Here is a 26814-nt window from a genome sequence, read left to right as displayed (position 1 = left end):
CAAAGATATGCATTCTTTTTTTAAAGAATATTCTCTCTCTCTCTCTCACTCTCTCTCTCTCTCTCTCTCTCTCTCTCTCTCTCTCTCCCTCCCCCCCCACCACATGCTGTAAATATGTGACAGGCATTCTATTATGGTGTTTCTTTTCATATTCAAGGGATTTTCGAAGATTATTATTATTATTATTATTATTATTATTATTATTATTATTATTATTATATGCTAAGCTACAACCCTAGTTGGAAAAGCAGGGTGTTATGAGCCCAAGGGCTCCAACAGGGAACTTTTCATATTCAAAGGGTTTTCGAAGATTATTATTATTATTATTATTATTATTATTATTATTATTATTATTATTATTATTATTATTACATCCTAAGCCACAACCCTAGTTGGAAAAGCAGGATGTTATAAGCCCAAGGGCTCCAACAGGGAAAATAGCCCAGTGTGGAAAGGAAATAAGGAAAACTACAAGAAGTTTAGGAAAAATGAAGTTGAAAGGAGGGTGAATTTTTTTTTCTAAACTCTATCCGAGATAGTAATATAATCGTATTCCTCTTCTCACCAAAGTTAATTGTCCATTTTAACCACCTCCTCAAGGTGAAGAATACTAGAAGTCAAAATAGTTGGATAATTAGACATTTGAATAGTCCAGCGACGTCTATTCTTGTTGGAGATAATGGATCAAGGCGATGTAAAACAGAAAAGCTCGTATTCCAGTCTAGTATATGATAGGTAAGAATCACATAGATAACAGAAAGGAATCACATGAAAATCACAATGACAGCAGACATTAATAATTAAGATAGTGGATAAGCATTAAAGTTTTAAAGCAGTTTAGTCACTCGTATCACTAATGCTAATAACTTATCTTCACCAAAAGTTTTAAAATCTTAAAACTATTTTGCATTCCTACATTTTTTTTATTCCATACAACTCAAAATAATTAGGATAGTGGATAAGAATTAAGATTTTGAAGGAATTTAGTCACTCGTATCACTAATGTTAATAACTTATATTAACCAAAAGTTTTAAAATGTTCTATTTTGCATTCCTACATTTTCTTTTATTCCATACAACTCAAAATAATTAGGATAGTGGATAAGAATTAAGATTTTGAAGCAGTTTAGTCACTCGTATCACTAATGTTAATATTGTGTCTTAACCAAAAGTTTTAAAATCTTCTATTTTGCATTCCTACATTTTTTTTATTCCATACAACTCAAAGTAAAGATAGAGTAAGGTATAAGACCATAATATTGTGTCTTAACCAAAAGTTTTAAAATCTTAAACTATTTTGCATTCCTACATTTTTTTTTTAATTCCATACAACTCAAAGTTAAGATAGAGTAAGGAATAAGAAAATAAGTTTAGTAAAAGTTTCGAGTGGCGTCAAATTGTCGCTTCCCGGGAGAGACAACCTTTGATTTACTGCAAAAACATTTAGAAGAATTCATTGCCCTTCCTCTTTGCCCCGTATTCCGAAGCCTAGCCTTGACCGACGGTGAGACGACCTCAGGAAGAAAGTGCAGTTAGTAACTGCGGTCAGGTGCATAGGTGTTGTCACATTGGCGGTGTTTTAGTACCCTCCCTTTTCTCTCTCTCTCTCTCTCTCTCTCTCTCTCTCTCTCTCCCCCGACCTTCAGAATCTCCTTTTATAGTTCACAACACCCACCTTCCATCCATATATCCCGTCTTCGCACTTTTATTAGAATGGTTGCGTTTTTTTATCACAACAAATCTCTCTCTCTCTATCTCTCTCTCTCTCTCTCTCTCTCTCTCTCTCTCTCTCTCTCTAAAAGATAAATTATATATTTTATACCTTGAACCAATTATAAACGTTGGACCAATTTCTTGAAAGTGTTCATCCAATCTTTGCTAGAAAATTTGGTCCCTCGTTCTATTTTTTTTTAGGAGTGTCATACAGCCGTGCAAGATAATTGAAGTTTACAGATAAAAGGGGTATCTTGGTTACATTTATTTATTGGAACGAGTCTGGGCAGTAACCTTTCTCTCTCTCTCTCTCTCTCTCTCTGAGGTTATAAAGTATCTTTTAGTGCATAATAAAAGAGATTCTCTGTTTTTGGATTCTCTCTCTCTCTCTCTCTCTCTCTCTCTCTCTCTCTCTCTCTGAGATTATTAGGTATCTTTTAGTGCATAATAAAAAAAAGATTCGCTGTTTTGGGATTGTCACCAGAGAGAGAGAGAGAGAGAGAGAGAGAGAGAGAGAGAGAGAGAGGGGTAGTCAGTCAGTTTCTGGCAGTGTCGAACTCTTTTAAATAATATATCAAGTTTAGGTCACCGTCTAGGTATACCTACAACCCTAGACTGTAGTTTGTGGGTAGGGGCTGGCAGACGGACGTTTAAGGTGACCGTGATAGAGTTGGCTGCAATTCAGACGTAAAAAAAAGGTCGTAGAGCGAAATGAGGTTAGGTTAGTTGGAGCGAGGAATTGACCAGACTCTGTTTGATATCTTTGATAGCCTTTGTTTTTGTTTTTTTTATGATTTTGATATCATGGTGTTTAATTATATCCTATCCTCTAAACCTTCAATAAATTAGATTGCATCCTGATGTTGTGATGGAGCCTCAGGACATTGTGTGGTGTCTGTACGGGCTAGGATTGATATCTCCTACTCTTCTTGAGTCGTATTATCCTGGCATAAACGTTTATCGAGTTTTTATCCTTCCATTTTACATCTACAACCTCCTTATCCTATCCAAATTCAAGATTTCTCCGCCACCAAGTTGTACTTCAGTGGCCTCCCCGACCCCAACGCTGTGCCATGTATCCCAAATTCCTTAAAGCATATTCGGATAGTATATGATAAAGTGAACAATATTATTATAGAAACCTGAAGGCTGGCGAAATGTTCATGACGAAAACAGATGTTAAAATGATGGTACACGTTCGCCCTCTAGGTGTGGAAAGCCCTTCAAAGCATTCAGGGTCAAGATCTCTTTCTCAGTTTGTACTCCTTTTTCTCCTTTTATAAAAGAATAATGCTTTTTTCTCTCTCTCTCTCTCTCTCTCTCTCTCTCTCTCTCTCTCTCTCTCCATTTGCTGTAAATATGTGACAGGCGTTCTTTTTTTTACTGGTATATAATTTAGTAAGAGGAATCGACTAATTTCTGTAGAACATTAGTAAATTTTGTCTTTATAAAAACCGGTTTGGACAATTGGTCATTGGGCACAAACAAGTCTAAACTAAAAATAGTTTTGTAATAAAATAATAAAGAAATTCGTACTGTTAGTCAATATACTTACTTTGCGTTGTTGTTTTAGATTAAAATCGTCCCTATATTATGAAATATTTGTTTTAAAATGATTGATGAAAGCCAAACAATTTAGAACCTCTAAAAGCAAACTAGGGGAAGTGATTGATGAAAGCCAAACAATTTAGAACCTCTAAAAGCAAACTAGGGGAAGTGATTGATGAAAGCCAAACAATTTAGAACCTCTAAAAGCAAACTAGAGGAAGGAAAGAAATATTCAAGGAATCATTTGCATCGGTTAAAGTCTTTTTTTTTACATGATTCCACTTAAAGTTATTAGTAGATTATCCTGAAAATTTAAACAAATGACCCTCATGACTTGCAACAGTAGGATATCCGATCCGGATATTGTATTTTTCATTAGGAAAAATACAATACCGTGTCGTCTTGAAATACGCGGAAATCATACGCAAACCAAAGACTTTTTTAGGCCATGCGTAAACCCAAAGTCTGTAGAGATCTTGCGTAAACCATTAGGAAATTCCCCGTTGCCGAAGTATATACTGAAATGTGTTTGCATTGCGGGATTAGATTTTGGTTGTCTTTAATTACCAAACGGTTTTATCAGTTATGATTTATGTTTTACATTGAAATTGGTCATTATTTGTGATATGATATATTAAAAGTCCAGCACTACTATTCGAAATACTTGCTAACAACGGGGATTTGTGCCTTGTGAAGCAACGCCCTTTATATATATATATATATATATATATGTATATATATATATATATATATGCAGAAGAACCACAGGGAAAATCACGTTTTCCTGTGATTTTTACGCATATATATATATATATATATATACATATATATATGTGTGTGTGTGTGTGTGTATGTGTGTGTGCCATTCACTATCTTCACAGCACTGATATTCTCAGACACAGATGTAATATGTAATAGAGGGAAATTATGTCCTTCAGTTCTTCACTAAAACCGAATTGTTAGAAGGTTTCTGGGTCTAAACGTAAAAGTCTGGGAGGTGTTAAGTGGGATTCGTCCCTCTTTTAAGAACGAATTTCGTTTATTTACGTATATGCTTTGTAAATAATTGATCTCGTGTATTAATACATTTTCTTACATGCGCGAACACGGCGACAAGCCCTTTCGCTAGTATGCATGTGAAATATTTGGCCACGTTTATTGTGTACAATTTAATGAATTATGAAATGTAGACTTGGGTTTAATCAGCTTAAGTTCTCATTATATATATATATATATATATATGTTATTCATTATTATTTGATCAATCTTAATTTTTCAATGTTCCTTTCCCTTCATAATAATTTTGATCTTGAATCTAAAATTGGTAACCCTTCCATATCAAAGTTTATTTATTGCAATAACCCTTCCATATCAAAGTTTATTTATTGCAATAACACTTCCATTCAAAAGTGTCCCCATTACAATAACATTTACATTCAAAAGTAGCCAATTACAATAACACTTAGATTTAAAAGTATCTCCATTACAATAACTTTCATTCAAAATTAGCCCCATTACAGTAACACTTCCATTTAGAAGTTTCCCCATTACAATAACACTTCCACTCAAAGGTGTCCCTGTTACAGTGAGACATCCATTCAAAAAGATCCCCATTACAATACGAGTAACACTTATAATTAAAAGTAGCCCCATTACAATAACACTTCTGTTCAAAAGTAATCCCTGATTTTTAACTTCTCTGCCTGGTTATTTGCCAGACCGGGGTTCGAGTCCCGCTCAAACTTGTTAGTACCTTTAGTATCTGCAACCTTACCATCCATGTGAACTAAGGTTGGGGGGTGGGGATCGGGGAAGCCTATAGGCTATCTGTTGAGTCATCAGCAGCCATTGCCTGGCCCTCCCTGGTCCTAGCTTGGGTGGATAGGTGGCTTGGCCGCTGATCATGTAATATATGGTCAGTTGGGGGAGCCTATAGGTCTATCTGTTGAGTCATCAGCAGCCATTGCCTAGCCCTCCATGGTCCTAGCTTGGTTGGATAGGTGGCTTGGGCGCTGATCATGTAATATATAGTCTAGTGCCTTTAGTATCTGCAACCTTACCATCCATGTGAACTAAGGCTGGGGGGTAGGAGCCTATAGGTCTATCTGTTGAGTCATCAGCAGCCATTGCCTAGCCCTCCATGGTCCTAGCTTGGGCGCTGATCATGTAATATATGGTCAGTCTGTAGGGCATTGCCCTGCTTGCTAGGGCAATGTCACTGTCCCTTGCCTCTGCCATTCATGTACCTCCACATTTTTAAAGCCTATCCTACGAGTATCCCTCGCCTAACGTCTCCTCTGCTCCTCTACTCCTCAGGCGCAGTGCTGCTCGACTTGGAGGAGCGCGACCTCCCGAGCATCGCGGCCCGTGTGGTTGACAAGATGGTCGCCTGCGACCAGATCCCACCGGACCAACGCGATGCCGTGATTCGCGTCCTACTCCTCAGGCACAGACACATCCGTGACAGCCACTCATCCTTCAGGCTCCCCTCCCGTGGCTCCAAAAGTGCCCTTGCAAGGTGAGTCATTAGAATCTGGTGGCCAGTTTTCTTTCTTTTGAGTTATATGCCCTTTGAATTATCTTTTATTATTGTTTATTATTATTAATTATTTGAATTATCTTTTATTGTTTATTTTTATTATTAATTATTTGAATTATCTTTTATTATTGTTTATTACTATTATTAATTATTTGAATTATCTTTTATTATTGTTTATTATTATTAATTATAATTATTATTATTATTATTACTATTATTATTGTTATTATTACTTATAATTTACTATTATTATTATTATTATTATTATCATTATTATTATTATTATTATTATTAGCAGATCCCCATACCTAGCTCGAAAGGCAGCACGCTATAAACCCAAGGGCTCCAACAGGGAAATAATAGCCCAGCGAGGAAGGGAAATAAATAAACTAAAAGAGAAGTAATGAACGATATAAAATAAATTATGAGAACAGTAACAACATAAAAATATATCTTTCATAAATGAACTATAAAACGAGACTTAAGTCAGCCAATTCAACCTAAAAACATTCGCTACAAGTTTGAACTTTATATTTTATATGGTATTAAAGTTCTGTGAACAAGTTAATTTTATATCGTTGAACTGCCGTAATTCAAAGTTGCAGCGAATGTTTTATGTTGAACAGGCTGAAAATGAGTCTCTCTTCATAGTTTATATATGACATATTTTAACGTTGTTGCTGATCTCAGGGTATTTTATATAATTTAATCATATGGTTTATTTCCTTTCCTCACTGGGATATTTTTTCCCCGTTGGAGCCCTTGGGCTTATAGCACCCTGCTTTTCCAGCTGGGGTTGTCACTGTTGAACTGAATACGCTTCATAATTTGTTTTCAAATGAGTGATAAGACCAGGAAAACAGCCCTTAAAGTGATTTTTTGGGCTCAGGCCATGTCGTCCTGATGGAAGTTCCTATTAGGTAGCTTTATACCCTAGAAAGCTACCTAATAGGAACTTCCATCAGGACGACATGGCTACCTCACCCAAAAATAGATTTTTCGCTTTGCTCAAAAACCGTTTTATTAATTTCTTCAGCTCCGAAGAGAAATTGACGTCATCACCTACTACAGTGAGTTTGGACGGCGGCAGCAGCCTAAGAGCCTCGGTTCGCAAAGCTGGCCTCTCCAACCTATTCCACGTCAACACCTTCGCTGGCTTCCTTCGTCAGAACACGGCAGAGGACAACATCACCTCCAACGGAAACGTCACTGAGGACCAGAAACAAGAAAATAAAGATGAGGAAAAAGGAGAGCGTTATACACAGGTAAGATGTCCATGGACGATGCGGCCCTAACGTGCCCATAGAGTTATATACCCTATTACTTGTTTACTTGTTTTGGGTTTAAATCCAACCCTCCACTGAAGTCGAGTGAACTATTATATACTCTATTACTTGTTTACTTGTTTTGGGTTTAAATCCAACCCTCCACTGAAGTCGAGTGAACTATTATATACCCTATTACTTGTTTACTTGTTTTGGGTTTAAATCCAACCCTCCACTGAAGTCGAGTGAACTATTATATACCCTATTACTTGTTTACTTGTTTTGGGTTTAAATCCAACCCTCCACTGAAGTCGAGTGAACTATTATATACCCTATTACTTGTTTACTTGTTTTGGGTTTAAATCCAACCCTCCACTGAAGTCGAGTGAACTATTATATACCCTATTACTTGTTTACTTGTTTTGGGTTTAAATCCAACCCTCCACTGAAGTCGAGTGAACTATTATATACCCTATTACTTGTTTACTTGTTTTGGGTTTAAATCCAACCCTCCACTGAAGTCGAGTGAACTATTATATACCCTATTACTTGTTTACTTGTTTTGGGTTTAAATCCAACCCTCCACTGAAGTCGAGTGAACTATTATATACCCTATTACTTGTTTACTTGTTTTGGGTTTAAATCCAACCCTCCACTGAAGTCGAGTGAACTATTATATACCCTATTACTTGTTTACTTGTTTTGGGTTTAAATCCAACCCTCCACTGAAGTCGAGTGAACTACTTCTCGGGCGGGTCCATATCAATCATCTCACGAAACATTTTCATTATAACTTATACAATTCTTTGATTGTAGCATCTTCCTAATCATATGATCTTGTGAAAGACGGGTGGCCCAAACGTGCCCATAGAGTTATAATACCCTATTACTTGTTTACTTGTTTTGGGTTTAAATCCAACCCTCCACTGAAGTCGTCGAGTGAACTACTTCTTGGGCGGGTCCATATCAATCATCTAACGAAACATTTTCATTATAACTTATACAATTCTTTGATTGTAGCATCTTCCTAATCATATGATCTTGTGAAAAGTAATGTCTTTAGTTTCTTCTTAAAGTCAATTGCTCTCTCTAGGTCCTTCATTTCAGTTGGCACTTTATTATATTGCTAATTTATTTTCAAAATTTCTGCATTTTTTCAAGTGTGTTTCTTTCTGTTTGTTCTCTAAAAGTAGGTGTCACTTTTTTTTGGGGGGGAGGGATAATTATTTTTCTGAATTATACAACTATAGTTTGTGTAGAAATTACCCAGACGGAACTTTATCTAAAATTATAATAAGTATCATTATTAGCTGAAAATGCTATGTAATCGCAATACTGACGTACTTGAAGAAATGCAAGTATAAGTTGCCACATTACCATTCTGCAAGTATAAGTTGCCATTATTACCATTCTGCAATTCAAGTTGCCATTATTACCATTCTGCAATTTAAGTTGCCATTATTACCATTCTGCAAGTATAAGTTGCCATTATTACCAATCTGCAATTTAAGTTGCCATTATTACCATTCTGCAATTTAAGTTGCCATTATTACCATTCTGCAAGTATAAGTTGCCACATTACCATTCTGCTTTAAAGGATAATATATGGAATCCTTACGAACCTTCAATGTGTAGTTGCACGAAATCAAAGAAAGGGAGAAATCATTCTAAGACTTACTACAACTTCACACAATGTTTTGCACTTTTACTTTCTTTTACGGGTTTATTTCTCGCCCTCCATCAGACACTAAAAGTCTGTTCAGGCGGGCTTCGGTGTGTGATAAAAAAGAGGAAGGTATCAGTTATATATATAAAAAAAACAGGAAGGTATCAGTTGTATATATAAAAAAAAAAGGTCCTAAATAGGCATGTACCAGTTCTTAATTCCTATTTTCGCAATATTTTTGGGAGTCTCTTCCGCATTTAGCGGAACTATTCTGACCATGACATTATCATAAAATAATTTCATGAAATTGGCCCCAAAAAGGGTGTAGGTAGGAAGGAAGGATGTGAATGGAAGAGGAACCAAAAGGCCTCGACCTTGACATCTAGAAGAAAACGAGTCTGATATTTAGGCCTAAAGGATCGGTCGGAACACGGAAGACCTTTTGCCAGCCGGCCCCATACAACTTCCTAGTTGTGAAAACTCTACCTCGGAAGGATACTTATTTTTCTTAATGTAACAAAGCCTCTATTAAAGGCAGAAGTTAATTCGTTTTTAGCTTATTAAGGAGACTTTTCTCTTTAACTGAAAGGTTTTACAGTAAGCGTCAAATTTAGTGGCTGTTTTTATCCTGTGTGATTTACGGGCTGCCAACGCAAGATCCCGTGTCTTGCATAAGTCAAGGCAAGCCACACAAACATTCCTGTGTGCAACTTACTGTAATCAAACAAATAGGTTGAACAGTGAAGCCCTTTTTTGTTCAAATATTCCTCTTAAAATTACAATAAATGAAATATTCGGTGTTAAATGCTGAATGCCTTCGAGTGTATACGATGAAATGAATGTGAAGGCCCTGTAAAAAGTAGGGTTAATTTGCTTTATGGGGCCAGAAAAGCAGTCTTTAAAGAAAAGAAAAAGAATTAGTTAAAAAAAAATTAATAATCTCTGACAACTTGTAAGCTCTCCGTTACATATTGGAGAGTGGGCAGGCAACTAGTCTGGTCTTTCGTAAAGCTGCTGTTTTTTTTTTTTTTTTTTTTTTTTTTTTTTTTTTTAAACCTTACCTGGGGGAAGTTCCCTTTTGGAATTTACACACCTAATTCTTTGTCCGGTACCACTTATTATTTAAGACGGGCTAAAAGCAGTTAACCTTGTTGACGATTGCAAAATTACCCTGACTGGAAGTCTAAAGGGCGGAGTTTCAAGACCAGATTTTTGTCGGAAATGACTGAATGAATAGTTGTCATGTGTTGAACCTTGAGATCGACTGAGCTGTATGGTATTTGTATCGAACCTTGAGATCGACTGAGCTGTATGGTATTTGTATCGAACCTCGAGATTGACTGAGCTGTATGATATTTGTATCGAACCTTGAGATCGACTGAGCTGTATGGTATTGGTATCGAACCTTGAGATCGACTGAGCTGTATGGTATTGGTATCGTACCTTGAGATCGACTGAGCTGTATGGTATTTCTATCGAACCTTGAGATCGACTGAGCTGTATAGTATTGGTATCGAACCTTGAGATCGACTGAGCTGTATGGTACTTGTATCGAACCTTGAGATCGACTGAGCTGTATGGTATTTGTATCGAGATCGATTGAGCTGTATGGCAGTTGTATCGAACCTTGAGATCGATAGAGCTGTATGGTATTTGTATCGAACTTGAGATCGACTGAGCTGTATGGGATTTGTATCGAACCTTGTGATCGATTGAGCTTCATTATATATTTTTTTTAATAGTAACACTCTTCAGGAAGACCTTTAAGGGTTTTTTTAATACAATCTCTGCCTCTTGCTCCTTATCATTACGAATTTCTTAGAAGCAGAGGTAACTCTTTCAATCTTTTTCTATTTTCTACCATCATATTTTGCTCTAGCTAATAATATTGCGACTAAAACAAGACGTTATTTTAGGCTCTACATTGAAATATGTTGTTAGATCTGCACGAAAGAATAGATATTACTATTAACTATGAAATAAGAGATACTGCCCAAAGTATAAATTTATCATTATAAAGTTTTTTTGTAGTTGTCAGATATTTTGAAACTCAAATGCTTTTAAGTATAATCGGTAACTTATCTAGTATTTGACAGATAGATAGATGTTCACTTAAACCTTATGCTTCAGCCTGATTGAGTCTTGGTTTTTACCTCTCTCTCTCTCTCTCTCTCTCTCTCTCTCTCTCTCTCACTCTCTCTCTGTGTGTGATTGCATATTTAATTATTTCGATATTTTTTAATCGTTCAAGTTAGTGACCAATGTTCCAAGGGAATTTTTACCTAGAGGTCAATATCCATATCAGTGACATTTCAATGAGAGAGAGAGAGAGAGAGAGAGAGAGAGAGAGAGAGAGAGCATAAATTGACGGCGACATTCGTCATCGCCCTTGAGAGAAAGGACAGGAACATACGGTTCGCTTTACGCAAGAAATGTATTTTTTCGTAAGCACAAGGTCGCCTCCATTATTTCATCGAAGATGTTGAGTCAGTTCGAGTGAATGAGTCAAATGTCGATTTACTGGTAATAACATAAAACCATCCGTTATATGTCTATTGAAAATCCGTCTTGGATTCGGCGTCAAGATGCCAGAAATCTTCGTCAATCAATCAATCTTTGATTCCGTTTATTAGAGGTAAATTAGTAATATTTTAATAACTTATTAGGATATACTTCAATTATTAAGTGCTGGGTTGCCTTTGATATAATCATTGATTACTTAGCTCCCGTTTATTCATTTAACTCATGTTAATTCATTTGCTTATTCAATTGTACCCGGCACTGTGACTGCATTTCATACGCTCTTTTGGTTGAAGTATTTTATCATTATTCTTTCTCTTGCTTGAGGGTAAACACGGGCACTCGGTTCCATCTCATTTCTCTTCCTCTTGTTTTTGTTTTAAGTTTTATAGTTTATATATGATAGATATAATTTAATGTTATTGTTCTTCAGATATTTTATTTTGATTGATCATCACTTCTTTCGTAGTTTATTTATTTCCTTATTTCCTATCTTCACTGGGCTATTTTTCCCCGTAGGAGCCCTTACCCTTATGACATTTTGCTCTTCCAACTAGGGTCATAGCTTAGCTTATAATAATAATAATAATAATAATAATAATAATAATAATAATAATAATAATAATAATAATAATGGGTTAGAAAATTGTTATACTCAACCAAGTTTTTTTTTTTATGGCAAAGTAAGTAGTTTATAGAAGGAAGAATGATTTTGACAGCACAGGTAAAAATAATTTATGTACCAGAAAACACATTTCTCTCTAAAATGGATGTAGGTGATTGGTACCCCCCCCCCCTCTCTCTCTCTCTCTCTCTCTCTCTCTCTCTCTCTCTCTCTCTCTCTCTCTCTCTCTCTCTCTCTCTAATGTTAGTCCCCAGGTGGCTTGGAAAGAAAATTGACAACTAGTTTTGACATAGCCATTGGTTTGATCATATCTGTTCTGTCTTATCTCCTTTGAAATTGAGGCGAACCTGTTACGAACATTTCATCTTTGGGCTGAAATGTCAACTCGGGTGATTTAACATCTGTTTACAAATTTAAATCTAATGACAGTAAGTTATATACCCGTTTTGTGTTCTTGAATGTTCCCTCATAATTCCTTATTTTTATACGAATTGAAAAAAAAGTTATTTTGGAAATGGTAAAAGCCCATGAATTCATTGTCACTTTTAAACTGTTTTCATCATCAGAGTAAGTTTGTAGTGTTGAGAGGGGATGAGCGTGTGTAGAGATGTGAGGGGGGGTGTCTCTCTCTCTCTCTCTCTCTCTCTCTCTCTCTCTCTCTCTGCCTCCACGTGCATTATAGTGCAGGTGCCCTTGGCTAGACTGACGCAATGTCTTATGCTGAACTAATAATATAGAACCACACCTTGCTACACATTGGAAAGTGGGTGTATATGCATGTATGTGTATATGTATAATATATATATATATATATATATATATATATATATATATATATATATATGTATATGTATATGTATATGTATATGTATATATATATATATATATATATATATATATATATATATATATATATATATATATATATATATATATATATATACATACATACTGTATACACACATGCATGCATATGCAGTAGTTGTATTTTCCCTGTACTGCATAATGGTTTTTCTGTCTGTAGGCCATTACGTTACGCAAGGTTACAGTGCAACATATATGGATAGGAACTTTTGTGAAATTTGCGAAACCCAATATTAATTAACCCTCTTTTATTACGAGTCGTTTCCCAAGCTATAATTTAGTGCTGACCGTACCACCTGTTAAGATTTTTAACAGCACGATTTATCTCTGGGGCATAGTGGTCTCTCTCTCTCTCTCTCTCTCTCTCTCTCTCTCTCTCTCTCTCTCTCTCTGATTAATGTATACAATGAGGTTCGAACAGGCTATGACTTTTAACCTTCCACATGGTGTGTAGCCAAGCTACAACCGTAGTTGGAAAAGCAAGATGCTATAAGCCCAAGGACTCCAACAGGGAAAAATAGCCCAGTGAGGAAAGGAAATACGGAAATAAATAAATGATGAGAACAAATTAACAATAAATCATTCTAAAAACAGTAACAACGTCGAAACAGATATGTCATATATAAACTATAAAAAGACTCATGTCAGCCTGTTCATCATAAAAACATTTGCTCCTACTTTGAACTTTTAAAGTTTTAAATTTACCTCAATGATAATTATGGAGCGAGTGACTCAAAGTTCTTCTTTTTTCGTTGATATAAAATGGACTAGCATTCCCTTTAAATAATCTTGGTTCCGGGTTCTCTCTCTCTCTCTCTCTCTCTCTCTCTCTCTCTCTCTCTCTCTCTCTCTCTCTCTCTCCACGTTAACGTTAGAAATTACATAGCTCTATATTACTTTACATATCTGATTTCGCCACTGTATCATAGTTATATGATAATTTGATATTTATCCCTCGTATTCTAATTCCCATTCCTTCGTTTCAAGCAAGAAAAAGAAAAAAAAGTTATGCAACTTAACCTTAACCTTCGCATGTCTTGCAATTGAGCTTTGCAATTGAATGCCACTCATTAGCGAGGAACACACCCCCACGTGAGCGTTTCTGCATGATTTAATTAATAAACAGAACACCCGCTATATTATTGTATACGCTTGCAAATTACACTTTTTTAATACTTTCATTCTTGAATTCACGAGAGCCGTATGAATGAATTCCGTTGGAAAGAAAAAAAAAAGGACGGTGACGTCATTTCATTCATAAAAAGTGAAGCGGGTGTGTTTCCTATTAGTCTTTACTACGCCAACTTCATGCTCGTTATAAAGTTTGTGGTTTTAGGTTAACCTAAATCATGTTTGTTTGCAGTAGTGAAAAATAGAGACTTGTTTTAGCTGGGGAAAAAAGATTTTTAACTTTTGGGATTAAAGAATGAAATATACTGTAGATAATTTATAAAGTGTGCCTCTCTCTCTCTCTCTCTCTCTCTCTCTCTCTCTCTCTCTCTCTCTCTCTCTCTCTCTCTCTCTCTCTCATAATCATACCAGCTTTGTTTGGGAAAGGTTAAAGGTGTCCAGTTTCAGCTTCATCAGAATAGATACTCACCAGAACGTCAACTGGATAAGCCCAACCCCCACTGTGGTGCCCGAACACAGCAGTGGCCTCTCCAGTAAACAGCTTAAACTCAGGCTCCCGGGAGGGGTTCGATCTGCTGCCATCCGAAAATGTTACCCCCCGTAATAATGGACAATTCTAAAATAAACTATGGAAATAAATATTATTATTTACACGTTTTACCATTTAAAACGTTGTCGTCTAATCACACATCGTTCTGGCTTTTCAGATTGACATCGAGGACATGTCCCCGAAAGAGAAAGAAGCCAGAGAAAGTGCGCGCAAGAACACTGAATTGCTGAAGAAGATCCCAGAAGGAGCTGAAGCCACGGCCGTACTCGTAGGTGCCGTCGATTTCTTAAAGCAGCCTACCATCGCCTTCGTCAGGCTTGCAGAGGGTGTCATGATGGATAACCTAGTTGAGGTATGTAGCAACTAACGAATGCTCACGCTATTTCGTCATCTGTTACAGGATGCCAGAAAACCTCAAATCAATCTATCAATCATCATCTGTTAAGATTTGTATTCTATAATGATATTTGGAGTGGTCCATGTAAACTTCACCACTGATTTGCTTTACCAATGTAATGTTTGATTTCTCCTCTTTGGTAGGTTCCCATTCCAGTGAGGTTTATGTTCGTCTTGCTTGGTCCCTTCCATGGCGAAATGGACTACCATGAGGTGGGTCGATCCATCTCCACCCTTATGTCCGACAAGGGCTTCCATGAAGTGGCATACCGTGCACATTCCCGTGGGCAGTTACTCTCGGCTATCAATGAATTCCTAAATGCTTCGATAGTCCTTCCGCCTTCTGACTGGAACAATAAGGACCTCGTTCCAGTCGATGATATCAGAGCCAAGGCAAATCAGATGATGAAAAAGAAGGAAAGCATGCGAGCACGAAAGCAGTCAGAACAAGGTACAGCCCCTCAACTAGTGATTTTCATTTCTACATTTAATGTTATGCATTATTGCCTAAATGGAAGTGGTATAAACAGATTTGCTGTTTGTTTATGATTGCATGTCATCTAAAAATTCCTGTCAAACCCATATTCACAGTCCAAATCTCTAAAAACTGTCTAATTGGTACATAGCTGTTTTATATTAAAGCCTTTGTTGTATTCACAAGTTCTTTCCCCTTTTTTTCAGGAGCCCCAGCAGCTGCGGCGCCAGTTTCTGCAGGTGATGGAGGTGACGGGGATCGAAAGCCTCCTCCCCGTGATCCTCTCATACGGACTGGCAAGCCATTCTATGGCATGATTCAGGATATCAAAACCCGTTATCCCCTCTACCTAAGTGATATCAAAGATGGCTTGAGTGGCCAGGTTTTAGCTACTACAATTTTCATATTCTTTGCTGCTCTTTCCCCGGCCATCACATTCGGTGGCATGTATGGTAAGTCCTTCGGGGCATTCTGGTAACACTTGAATATTGGTCTTTAATTACTGCTGCTCATGAAATAGTTGAAATATATTCATGGGTGTACTGTACGGGACACCTTAGAGCTTAAGGAAAAGCTTTAAATGATAGCTTAAAAATGTCTTCTTTTAGTTTTTACTATTGCCTTTTTTCCACCTATCTTCCTCAATCAAATATAATTTAGCATTACAGTGACTAACTGCCGTTATAATTTCAGGTGATCAGACTAAAAATTACATTGGCGTAGGGGAGACACTGCTCATTTCCATGGTCAATGGATTAATCTTCTCTCTCTTTGCTGCTCAACCGTTGCTAATTGTTGGAGCTACTGGACCGCTTATGATATTTGACATAAGTCTTTACAAGGTAAGATACACACATTTTGATATAAATATATTTTTCTTTTAATTAGATAGTTTCTGACACTGCTCCTTTCTTAATAGTTTTTTTAAACAGTGACTACATTACTGTATGTGGATGAGCAAGTATTGTAGCCAAGTTTTGTTTTAGTAGCATGTGGAAGATGTAATAGCAGTTACCTCAGAGTACATCAACTAAAAATAGCAAGATTTTGAAACCACCACCAAAAAAAAAAAAAAAAAAAAACTTCGAAGGAATTATCTAAATGGGAGACAGCCTGTGAATAGTGGTTTTCACACGCCCCTGATGTATACACGACACCCATGAGGTGCTCGCGCGAGGGTAGTAACCTCTGCATTCCATACTTTTATCTTTCTCTGGTATATTTGGAAGATTTATATCAGAAAAGTGTAAAGAAGGACCCTTTTCACCGGGCGTCACAGGTCTCTCCCCAGAAATAGATTTTTCCTTCGTCAAAATCCCTTTATTTCATACTATTTACTGATCTTCGTAATTAATATTTTTCAGTTTTGCATGTCGAATGAATTGGATTTCTTGGCCATGAGAGTCTGGATTGGCATCTGGATGACTGTCTTTTGCATAATCATCGTTGCCTTCGAGGCTGTAGTCATTGTTAAAAAATTCACCAGATTTACGGAAGAGATTTTCTCAACTCTCGTGTGCCTTATTTTCATCTACGAGGCCTTTGCTAAATTGGCCGAAGTTTTCAAACTGCATCCTCTGCAAGCAACATACGGATTCACAGATGCCAACAGTAGCCAAATGTATGTGATAGTATATTTTACTCAACTTAGAACCAAATGTGCTATTTTATGATAATATATTTAATGGTGTATAAATTTTATTCTATACAAATATTGGCATGTACTATGTACTCTCCTGTATAGATTTTTACTTGTAATTTCTATTGAATCAAATTAGCTGGTTTATTTTCTTTCTTGAAACTTGGATAATATTCTGTTGATATACACACTTGGTAACTATATAGCTTTCTCATATAATTTCTCATGTAATTAACTAAATGTGTGGTAATGAATTCATTCTAGTAACTGGAAAACTTTTATTTTCAGTGTCAATGGTATTCTTGTGAATGGGACCCTCATGAATGGAACCAATGAAAACGGCACTGAAATAGAGCCCGATTTGGTTCTCTCAGCCCAGCCTAACACCTCTCTCCTCTCCTTGATTCTCATGATTGGAACCTTCATCATTGCCTACAAACTGAAACATTTCCGTAACTCAAAATTCCTCGGCAGAAGTGTGAGTATGGTGTTATCTTTAGCTATTTTATTGTTGCAGTATGAAAATTAGATACAGTACTGTATTTATGTCTTTGACTGTCAAGACTAATGTATATTATCATTGTCTAAAACCTTTGTTTTAGATAAGTTTATTTCCATGCAAATATAATATAGTACAGTAACACTCCACCCTACGTTGTTGGTTGGCTCAAGTAATATGACACAATGGATTTTTAACTTAATTTGGAATTTTGCCTTATGGTGCAACTTCAAAGTGTTCCCTATACTGAACATATGTTCCAGCATTAACAAGCTTCCATGTGGAGTACAGCTCTATATACATTTATGTACAGTACAGTACCTCATCCGTTATTGTACGTTAGAAACCTAACGTAATGACGATAAAACAGTGCGTTTTAAAATATTTTAAGATAGATGCAGTTAAGATGGACTTAAATGGGATGTTCTTATTTTACTTTCCACTAAAAATCTTTATTTTTCTGACAGCAAGCTTTACATTTTTAATTTTACAGTGATAGTAATGTCTATTTTTTTCTGTGGCAAATTTTCTAACTACAGTACTGAGCATAATTATATACTTATCAAGTGTGCAAATAAGGATTTAAAAAAAATTGTAAATTCATTGTAAATTCTTTTATTTACAGATCAGAAGAGCCCTTGGTGATTTTGGTGTGCCACTCTCCATTGTTTTGATGGTTTCTTTGGATTACCTAATTGATGACACCTACACAGACAAGCTCACCATGCCTGAAGGACTCACACCCTCCAACCCTGCAATCAGAGGTTGGGTTATCAATCCATTCGGTGTTGTTTCAACCCTTCCAGTGTGGTGTATGTTTGCCTCCGCTCCTGCATCTCTTTTGCTGCTGTGCCTTGTTTTCCTGGAAGGAAATATTTGCCAGTAAGTTTATATCTAGAAGGGCATACTTTTATACATTAATTTTTAATATTTGATGGCTGTAGTAAGTCTCCTACACAAGAATGAGATGCATTCCATGGCATCCAGCTCATAGCCCAAACCCCCAACTCTGATCTTTCCAACATTAGCGAGCTAGCCTATGCATGTTTTCTTATAGCTATTTATATCAAATATCTCTGATTTTATTTAAATTTTATTATTTTGCACTTATTCAAAATATTTTCATTTTATTGCACACAGATTCATATTCAAAATTCTTAAAAAGTTCTTATTTAGGAGATTTACTTCTGTTATATGTAGCATATATATTTAAAGGACTATTACTTATGTAATGTGGTATGATAAAGTGTACTAGCTACGTTCGGATAGGAAATTTGATAAAAATCTATTGATATTAATAGATAATTGGATTAGATTTTTGTTAATCAGTAGGGATAAAATATCAACTTTTCTAAAAATAAATTTATCACTTACTAGGGGACATGTATGATGAATACTGTAATCATAAGTTCAACTGTACTTTATAAGGTGATACAATAGATATAGGTAGGTAAGGAAAAAGTATCCGTATCTCTTTAATTTTCAAAATAAATACTTCACTTATAAGTCACTAAAGATGTATAATTTTTTCATGAAATTCTAAGCAAAGTTGTTGTTGGTGTTTCAAGATAGTCTTTCATGGCCATTTTTTTTTTTGTAATGGGAATTGTCTACATTATTAGGCTTCATTTTAATCTAGTAATAGGCATTTCTGTGAAGTAAGACACCCAACTCAGTCCTCTAGTTGATAAATTCAGTGTTTTCAGTGAAAATCAAACTGTAGTAAAAAGAGAAACTTTATTTGCTAGTAAGCTATTTACTACTAGCACTGTATATGAAGCCCATATCATTATAAATAAATTAAAAATTTTCTTCCAGTCTCATTTTGGGTAAGCCCGAGAAGAACATGGTGAAGGGATCAGGATTCCATTGGGATTTGGTTCTTTCTGGTGTTATCAACTTCGTAGCCGGCATCTTTGGTGCTCCTTTCATGGGTCCTGCTTGTGTAAGAACAATCTCTCACGTATCTGCTCTTACTGTCATGAGCACTACACAAGCTCCTGGTGAATCCCCTAAAGTTCAGGGTGTTATTGGTGAGTTTGAATTTGTTTCAGTTGTCATTTACTTGTTCAAAATACAAGGGATATTTTCTTTATTACTATGCATAGTGAAAATTCAAAGCATTACACTCTTGAGGTTAAAAAGAAAAATGGGTATAGATTTTTCTTTAGAATTTCATTATAATTATTAGCTAAATTATATATGTGTATTTATAAAAAAATACTTATTTCAGAACAACGAGTCAGTGCCTCCCTTGTTTCATTGATGGTTGGACTGGCAGTATTCCTAACCGCTGCTCTCAACTTGGTGCCGAAAGCTGTATTATTGGGCATTTTCTTGTACATGGGAATATCAGCCACTGCTGGTATTCAATTCATTGAACGTTTGATGCTAGTCCTTATGCCTGTAAAACATCATCCTAATGTCCCATATGTTAAGAAGGTCAGTTTGGTTCAAGTAACCTTTAAAATTTGCAAACTAATGAAATAACTCTTTCATATCTCGATAATATCAATTCAACTTCTGTCACAGACGACTGTTGCTCCTAATTTTACCTGATCTTGAACATACTAACAAACATTATGGTTCAAATGATAAAATGAAAAGTCTAGCAATTGTTTGAGGGATTGATTCATTGTAAAGTGAATAGAGTCCATAATACCTTGGTTCTTCCCAGGTCTTGCATGGAGAAGTACAACTTGTAAGTTGTTCACCACTGAGTGGAGTTTTAAGTGATAAGTGAGATCCTTTAACTGTGTGAAGCAATGCATGGCTTCTAGAGAGCTCTAAAAGATTAGGAAATGTCTCAGAGCTGCTTTCAGTTAATATAGAAATACTTGAAGATAGTAAAACATATTTTTTTGGCAATGATAATGACTGTGAATGCATAGGCTGGGAAACCATTAGAACGTAGAACTAAGTTTATGAAGATATACCAATGACAATATTAGTGCCAAGTTCTCTGCAGTTTTCATTGGTTACCTAGGGAATCAAGTGTTGTTGCTTTAATTTTGCTTTTTTTACATTGGAAGGTTTAGCATTTATAAAATTCAAACTGCCTCAATATTCTTGATATAGAGATATAATGATGCTTTTACTACCAGTGGTAGTATCTAAATAAGATATGCCTTTAGTATGTATATATATATATATATATATATATATATATATATATATATATATATATATATATATATATATATATATATATATATATATATATATATATATATATATATATATATATATATATATATACACATGATATGACTAAAGTCAGATTAAATTTTTGTGCTATTGAATATACAGATGAGGTAATTTCCATTCTTGCAAGTATTGCACAAATTACTGCAGTCGAAGAATTTTTACGGATACCTTTGCTTTAATTTTATTTCTGCCTCCTTTAAAATAGCTACTGTTCTGTAATTTAAAAGTAATTAAATCCAAGAAAAGAAGCATCGTTGTGCTTAACCACAGTGTGGCCCAAAATTTTAAGAGCTGTTGTAAGAACACACGGATACCTTTGCTTTAATTCTATTTCTGCCTCCTTTAAAATAGCTACTGTTCTGTAATTTAAAAATAACTAAATCCAAGAAAAGAAGCATCGTTGTGCTTAACCACAGTGTGGCCCAATATTTTAAGAGCTGTTGTAAGAACACAGTAATTGATGAATCATTTGTGACATTTTTCTAGTTGTTGCTGTTGTACGAACATAGTAATTGATGAATTATTTGTGTCATTTTTATGGTCGTTACTCAACAAACTAATAGCTCAATTTTTCCTCTTCCAGGTCCGCACATGGAAGATGCATGCTTTCACTGGAGTCCAACTTATCCTTCTAGCTGTCTTGTGGATTGTTAAGCAATCTCCTGCTGCACTCTGCTTCCCATTTGTATTGATGTTCCTCATTCCCATCAGATTGTATCTTCTTCCGTATGCTTTTAATGGCACAGAGCTCAGTTCTGTAAGTATTACTCTTTGTAAGCTTTTGAAGTACACACTGTACTGCTAAAAAAAAAATTATTTACTATAAACTATGAGACCATTGAATTTTGAAAATGAAGGACTGAAAATATTGTTGCTTTTCTGTTTACAGCTTGATGGCAAAGATGCTAACGCTAGCATGAATGACGATGGAGAGCCTGACTTCTTCGAGGAGACTCACAGCCTACCCACTCACATTGATCATGTCCACCAAAGCTGAGAAGTTCATCAGCACTTGTGAGATTTTTAAGAAATATAGATCTGTTGTGCAGCTGTTTCACAGCTCATACGTACATTCCTTAAGTCTTCCAGCCGTTATGTGACTAACAGAAATAAGTCGTTGATTTTAATTTTTACTGCAGGAATTTCTATAGCGAGTGCAAAAATAATCTTAATGATCAAAGATTTCATTTCTAAACACAATCTAATCATTTAAGTCTTCCAATAGATTGTACTGTAGCAGATAGAGGCTCTAGTCATGTAAAGTGCAATTACCATTTTGTTTTCATAATTTTTTTTCCATTGTAGATCAAATTTATATCTTCACTAAGGTTATGACTGAATCCGAACCAACAATATTACCCTTGAGAACTTTTCAAGCAAATTTCTAGATTTTTTAAGCCTATTTGGTCTTTATAGAGATGCTCTTGAGCAATGTACATTACCATTGTTAAGTTTGAGGTCTAATCAAGTATCCCCTAAGCAGCATGATCATTATTTTACTAATGTAGAGATAACCAAGGCTGTACAACAGAAAATGTGATATGAAAAACCCAGCCCAGGTTGGCCTAAGTGAATTCATTCATGTTGTGACAATAGTACAAGACTTGCCATTCCATTGTGTGGTGCTGAATTGTGTATACTCTGAGAATGCTTGCCCATATTTCCTCAGCAAGAAGATTAAGGCTGTCGATGAGTGAGAAAGTGATGTGAATATATGAGAATGCAGTATATATACATATATACTTGTATAGATATACATTTATATATACATTATAAATAAGTATATGTAAAGGACTGGAAGTGCTCAATTGAAATACATATATAAAATTCTGTCAGATCTTATAACAAGATGTAATATGAAGTCATGTTTCCACCTTGTTATAAGGACTATAGCTAAGGTGATATTGTAATTTGGTGCTCATATATATTGTAAGCATATATTTATTGATGCGAGTACCATTCAAATTAACACAGTTCATTTTTATTGTTCTAAGCCCAATTAGACATAGCAAGGAATCACAGTTATTGTTAGGACACTGATTTTTTATAAGTGATAACCCTGGATACTCAAAGGCAGTTATGTCATATTTTTTATGACTGTCTTCAAGAGCTAAAAAGGGATTTTATTCCTAGTTCCTGTTGTGAGCTACTGCAAACAGTCTGGATTTTATAACAAGATGTAATATGAAGTCATGTTTCCACCTTGTTATAAGGACTATAGCTAAGGTGATATTGTAATTTGGTGCTCATATATATTGTAAGTATATATTTATTGATGCGAGTACCATTCATATTAACAAGTTAATTTTTATTGTTCTAAGCCCAATTATACATAGCAAGGAATCACTGTTATTGTTAGGACACTGATTTTTTTTATATAACCCTGGATACTCAAAGGCAGTTATGTCATATTCTTTATGACTGTCTTCAAGAGCTAAAAAGGGATTATTTTCCCTAGTTCCTGTTGTGAGCTACTGCAAATAGTCTGGATTTACAGTGTATATTTGAGGGGAATATAAGGGCATAGAGAAATGGTCATTGGTGATCTTATTACGAGTAAGCGGACTTGAATTATCAGAATTATATAGGCGTACGACTTGATTTTTCAGAATTATATAGGCGTTACACTACTTTAATCCCCCAAGCCGTTGTCAAGAACCTCATTTAGAATAACTTTTAGTTTTGTTGTATTGGTGTGAATTATTTTCGGTTCAACTTGCATTGTTACAATATGTACCTTTATGACCATCAACTTACAGTTAATAGATGAATGAGTTTCGGTAATAGTTTTTGGAGTGCCAAATATTTTATTGTATTTGTTTTTCTGAGAAAATTTCCCACATCTATGGTTTTAGGTTCTAGGACTGATCAATACTCAAGTGATGCCAATTTTAACATTTCTGGATATATGAAATATATATCTTATGTAAGTGTTTACACTAGGTATGTAAAGTGGCAAGTATTGAGAACAGCTTTTGAAGGATTTATTTATGAAATGCATAAAAAAGGTTAAATGTTGTCCATTAGCTCTGAGAGATTGTTCAATGTGCTTCATGCTACGTAAGAAAATTAATACTGATGTAGCATGGGTGTCCATTTATATTGTAATATATGGAATCTGAAGGTTATATAGTTGATCAGATTTTATCAAATTTGATAATTATTTTGTTTTATGTACATAATTATTCAGATTAATCAGTCGCTTGAACATGGTACAGTATAATAAAAAGATGACTGGTTAAAATTTATATCACTTTTCACCTCTTTGTATACAATAATTTGATAGGGCAGTAAATCTTATGAAATGCCAAGAGTATAAATGTGTGAAACAAAAGATATATATCTTAAAAATTGCAAGGCCAACTATTACTGGTAGAGACAAAATATGACAAGAGAAAGGTTGTTGTATTAAAAACTACAGTAGTATGGTGTCAAGTTCCCCCAATTCAAAATACTGTACTGCACTTTTAGAATTTTTCAATAACCTTATTCCCCTGTAATAACAAAGACATTACTAATTTCACAATCATCATCATCATCTCACTTTTCACAATTACCCTGTAATACAAAACACTTCAGAGTGGATCCACTTGAATAAAAGTGAATGAAGTAGATGATCATAAATGAAATTAACTATACCATTAAAAAATTTTAAATCTTGATTTTCTCTGCCACAAACTATCTTTGTTGATCAAGATTCTGGAGAGAAGATTTAGCCATGGAGGTAACAGGAGGAACAGCAAGACATGACTGCTTAGCCTTAAAAGGCCCTAAAAAGTAGTGCCATTTTCTTCTTATGCTTGTTAGACTGAGTGGTCTCCCTTGTACGAATTGGTATGGCCTGAACCAATAATTCCAATTGAAAAAGAGGCAATTAATTTACCGGAACCAAAGATGCAATCAACCTAATACAAATAAGGCTCGGTCATTTCTTTTAGATTGGAGAATGTATGTTCTAACTATCACTGAGTGATTGCTTTTTAAAAAAGATTGTAAAAATCGAAGTAATTCAAAAGCAAGTCTCCATTCCTCTCATAACTCGCCAGGTGAAATACTGTATGCTACAACAAAACCTTAACTATGTCAGTGGTAAACAACCAGACAGTTGCAATTTTCCTGCAGTTCAAGTAAATGGAAACTGTATAGTTGGCACTGGACATGGTGGTCACTGCCTAAATGCTCTTCCTTCCCTCCAAGATTAAGTGGTGTGTTAGGACACATGGACTATTAGCAATAATTACCCGGGGCCTCCTTTTGAATAGGTTTGTACCAAAAGTAAGGAGTCCTAGCACCTCGCTAAACCATGCTACGCAATATCCGCAGCTTACGCAAGCTGTGTGTTGAGATGTTTAGAAGTGTGACTGTCAAGGTAAAAGTTATTCCAAGTCCTTTTAGGAAAACACTGTTGTAACCAAGACTTTCCCAATACAGTACCACCTCGCCAAGGTATGGGAACGCGTCAGTATTAGCTCAATACTAGGGACACATGGAAGCATGGTTTACCTGCAGTGGTTTGAGGTCATCTTATGCAGAGAACCCAGGATGCTGCTTTCCCCAAGAGAGGGGAGGATGAAGAAAAGAATAAGAGCAAGTCAAACCTTTTCATTCATGCAGACTAAAACCAGGTAACAGTGCCCTCAACCTTCTGCTACTTGAGGTATTATACTAGCTGTTGTGTAGCTACCAGGGTCGATAGAGAAGGTATCAAACCTCCTTTGAGTCACGTCTTGCAGGTAGTGGGCTGTGAATGTATTTTGACGTTTCCACACCCCAGCCTGTACAACCTGTGTCACAGAGAAATTTCTTTTGAAAGCCAGAGACGTAGACGCCCCTGACATCGTGGGCTTTGGGGCGATGTGGAGGAGGGTCCGGATTCAGGGGGACGATACAGCCTCAAACTTCCCTAGGCTAAGAGATGATCAGGGTTATCAGTTACAGAGTGGAGACTTGAAATCCCGAAGGAGTCGAATCGGGGATTTGCTACTCCTGGATTCTGAGTCTTGGCTACAAACTCAGGGAAGAAGCCGAACGTTACCTCTCCCCATCCTCTTGAATGGGCGATGTCATATGCTCTTGAATGGCCGATGTCGTACGAGAGACCATGAAGTTCACTAACTCGTTTGGCCGAAGCTAAAGATAGTAAGAACACCGTCTTCCAAGTGAGGTGGTGATCTGTTGCCTGGGGTAATGGTTCATAGGGAGGGGAGGTCTCTTTAGAGACCTGAGAACTCGAACCACGCTCCATGGGGGAGGTCTCTTTAGAGACCTGAGAACTCGAACCACGCTCCATGGGGGAGGTCTCATTTCAGACTGAGGACAGATAAGTTTGTAACTCCGTATGAGTAAAGAAAGTTCTAGCGATGAGGAAATACCAATTCCGTTGAGTCTAAGGGCTAGGCTTAAGGCTGAGCGATAGCCTTTAACTGCCGAGACTGAAAGGTACATTTCCTCACGCAAATACACGAGGAACTCCACTATTGCTGAAATAGTGGCATCAAGAGGAGAGATACCCCTTCCACGACTAACCACAGAAGATTTTCAACTTTGCCTAGTAGACTGCTGCTGATGATTTCCGCAAGTACCCTGACATTCTGCTCGCAACTTGTTGCGAAAATCATCTCTGAGTGAGGAGATGCTGGATAGTCTCCAGGCGTGAAGTCGTAGCGAAGTTACAGCTTTGTGGAAGATGTTGACATGTGGTTGTTTGGGTAGATCGTGTTGTGGAGGGAGTTCTTCTGAAGACTCCATCAGGAGGTGCAAAAATTCCGGAAACCATTCCGCATGATGCCATAACGGAGCTATGAGAGTCATATTGAGAGGTTGACCGATGTTCTGGCCTTGTCGAGTACCCTCCTCATTAGACTTAACGGGGGAAAGGCGTAAACGTCAATGTTGTCCCACCACTGTTGGAATGCACCTTGCCAGAGAGCCTTGGGGTCTGGGACTGGGGAGCAGTACAACGGGAGCCTGAATTTCAGGGCCGTTGCGAAGAGATCCACAGTCTGAGAACCCCACAAAGTCATGACTTTGTTGGCTACTAGATGATCCAAAGACCACTCAGTACTCACCATCTGAGATGCTCTGCTCAGGTTGAAAACGACCACATTCCTCTTGCCCGGAATGAAGTGTGATGATAGTGGTATCGAGTGAATCTCGGCCCATCTCAGTATCTCTACT

The 26814-nt window shown here is 36.2% G+C and overlaps 1 protein-coding gene across 1 annotated transcript in view; it reads left to right on the top strand.

The window, feature by feature from the left end:
• The window catches only part of Ae2 (Anion exchanger 2), a 32973-nt gene extending 9090 nt beyond the window's left edge, over positions 1 to 23883 (top strand). The window contains exons 2-14 of the mRNA XM_068359924.1: positions 5578 to 5779; positions 6837 to 7065; positions 14579 to 14773; positions 14962 to 15268; positions 15499 to 15744; positions 15986 to 16134; positions 16657 to 16913; positions 17220 to 17409; positions 18056 to 18312; positions 19249 to 19463; positions 19664 to 19872; positions 21221 to 21394; positions 21527 to 23883. Coding sequence (XP_068216025.1) covers positions 5578 to 5779; positions 6837 to 7065; positions 14579 to 14773; positions 14962 to 15268; positions 15499 to 15744; positions 15986 to 16134; positions 16657 to 16913; positions 17220 to 17409; positions 18056 to 18312; positions 19249 to 19463; positions 19664 to 19872; positions 21221 to 21394; positions 21527 to 21634 — 2738 coding nt within the window. The 3' untranslated portion in view covers positions 21635 to 23883. The remainder of the gene's footprint in view (positions 1 to 5577; positions 5780 to 6836; positions 7066 to 14578; positions 14774 to 14961; positions 15269 to 15498; positions 15745 to 15985; positions 16135 to 16656; positions 16914 to 17219; positions 17410 to 18055; positions 18313 to 19248; positions 19464 to 19663; positions 19873 to 21220; positions 21395 to 21526) is intronic.
• The last annotated feature ends 2931 nt before the right edge of the window (positions 23884 to 26814 follow it).

This window comes from Palaemon carinicauda, chromosome 36 (genome assembly GCF_036898095.1).
Source record: "Palaemon carinicauda isolate YSFRI2023 chromosome 36, ASM3689809v2, whole genome shotgun sequence".
NCBI classification, from domain to species: domain Eukaryota; kingdom Metazoa; phylum Arthropoda; class Malacostraca; order Decapoda; family Palaemonidae; genus Palaemon; species Palaemon carinicauda.
The sequence above is the reverse complement of the archived record's forward strand: the minus strand, read 5'-3'. Positions and strand labels throughout refer to the sequence as shown.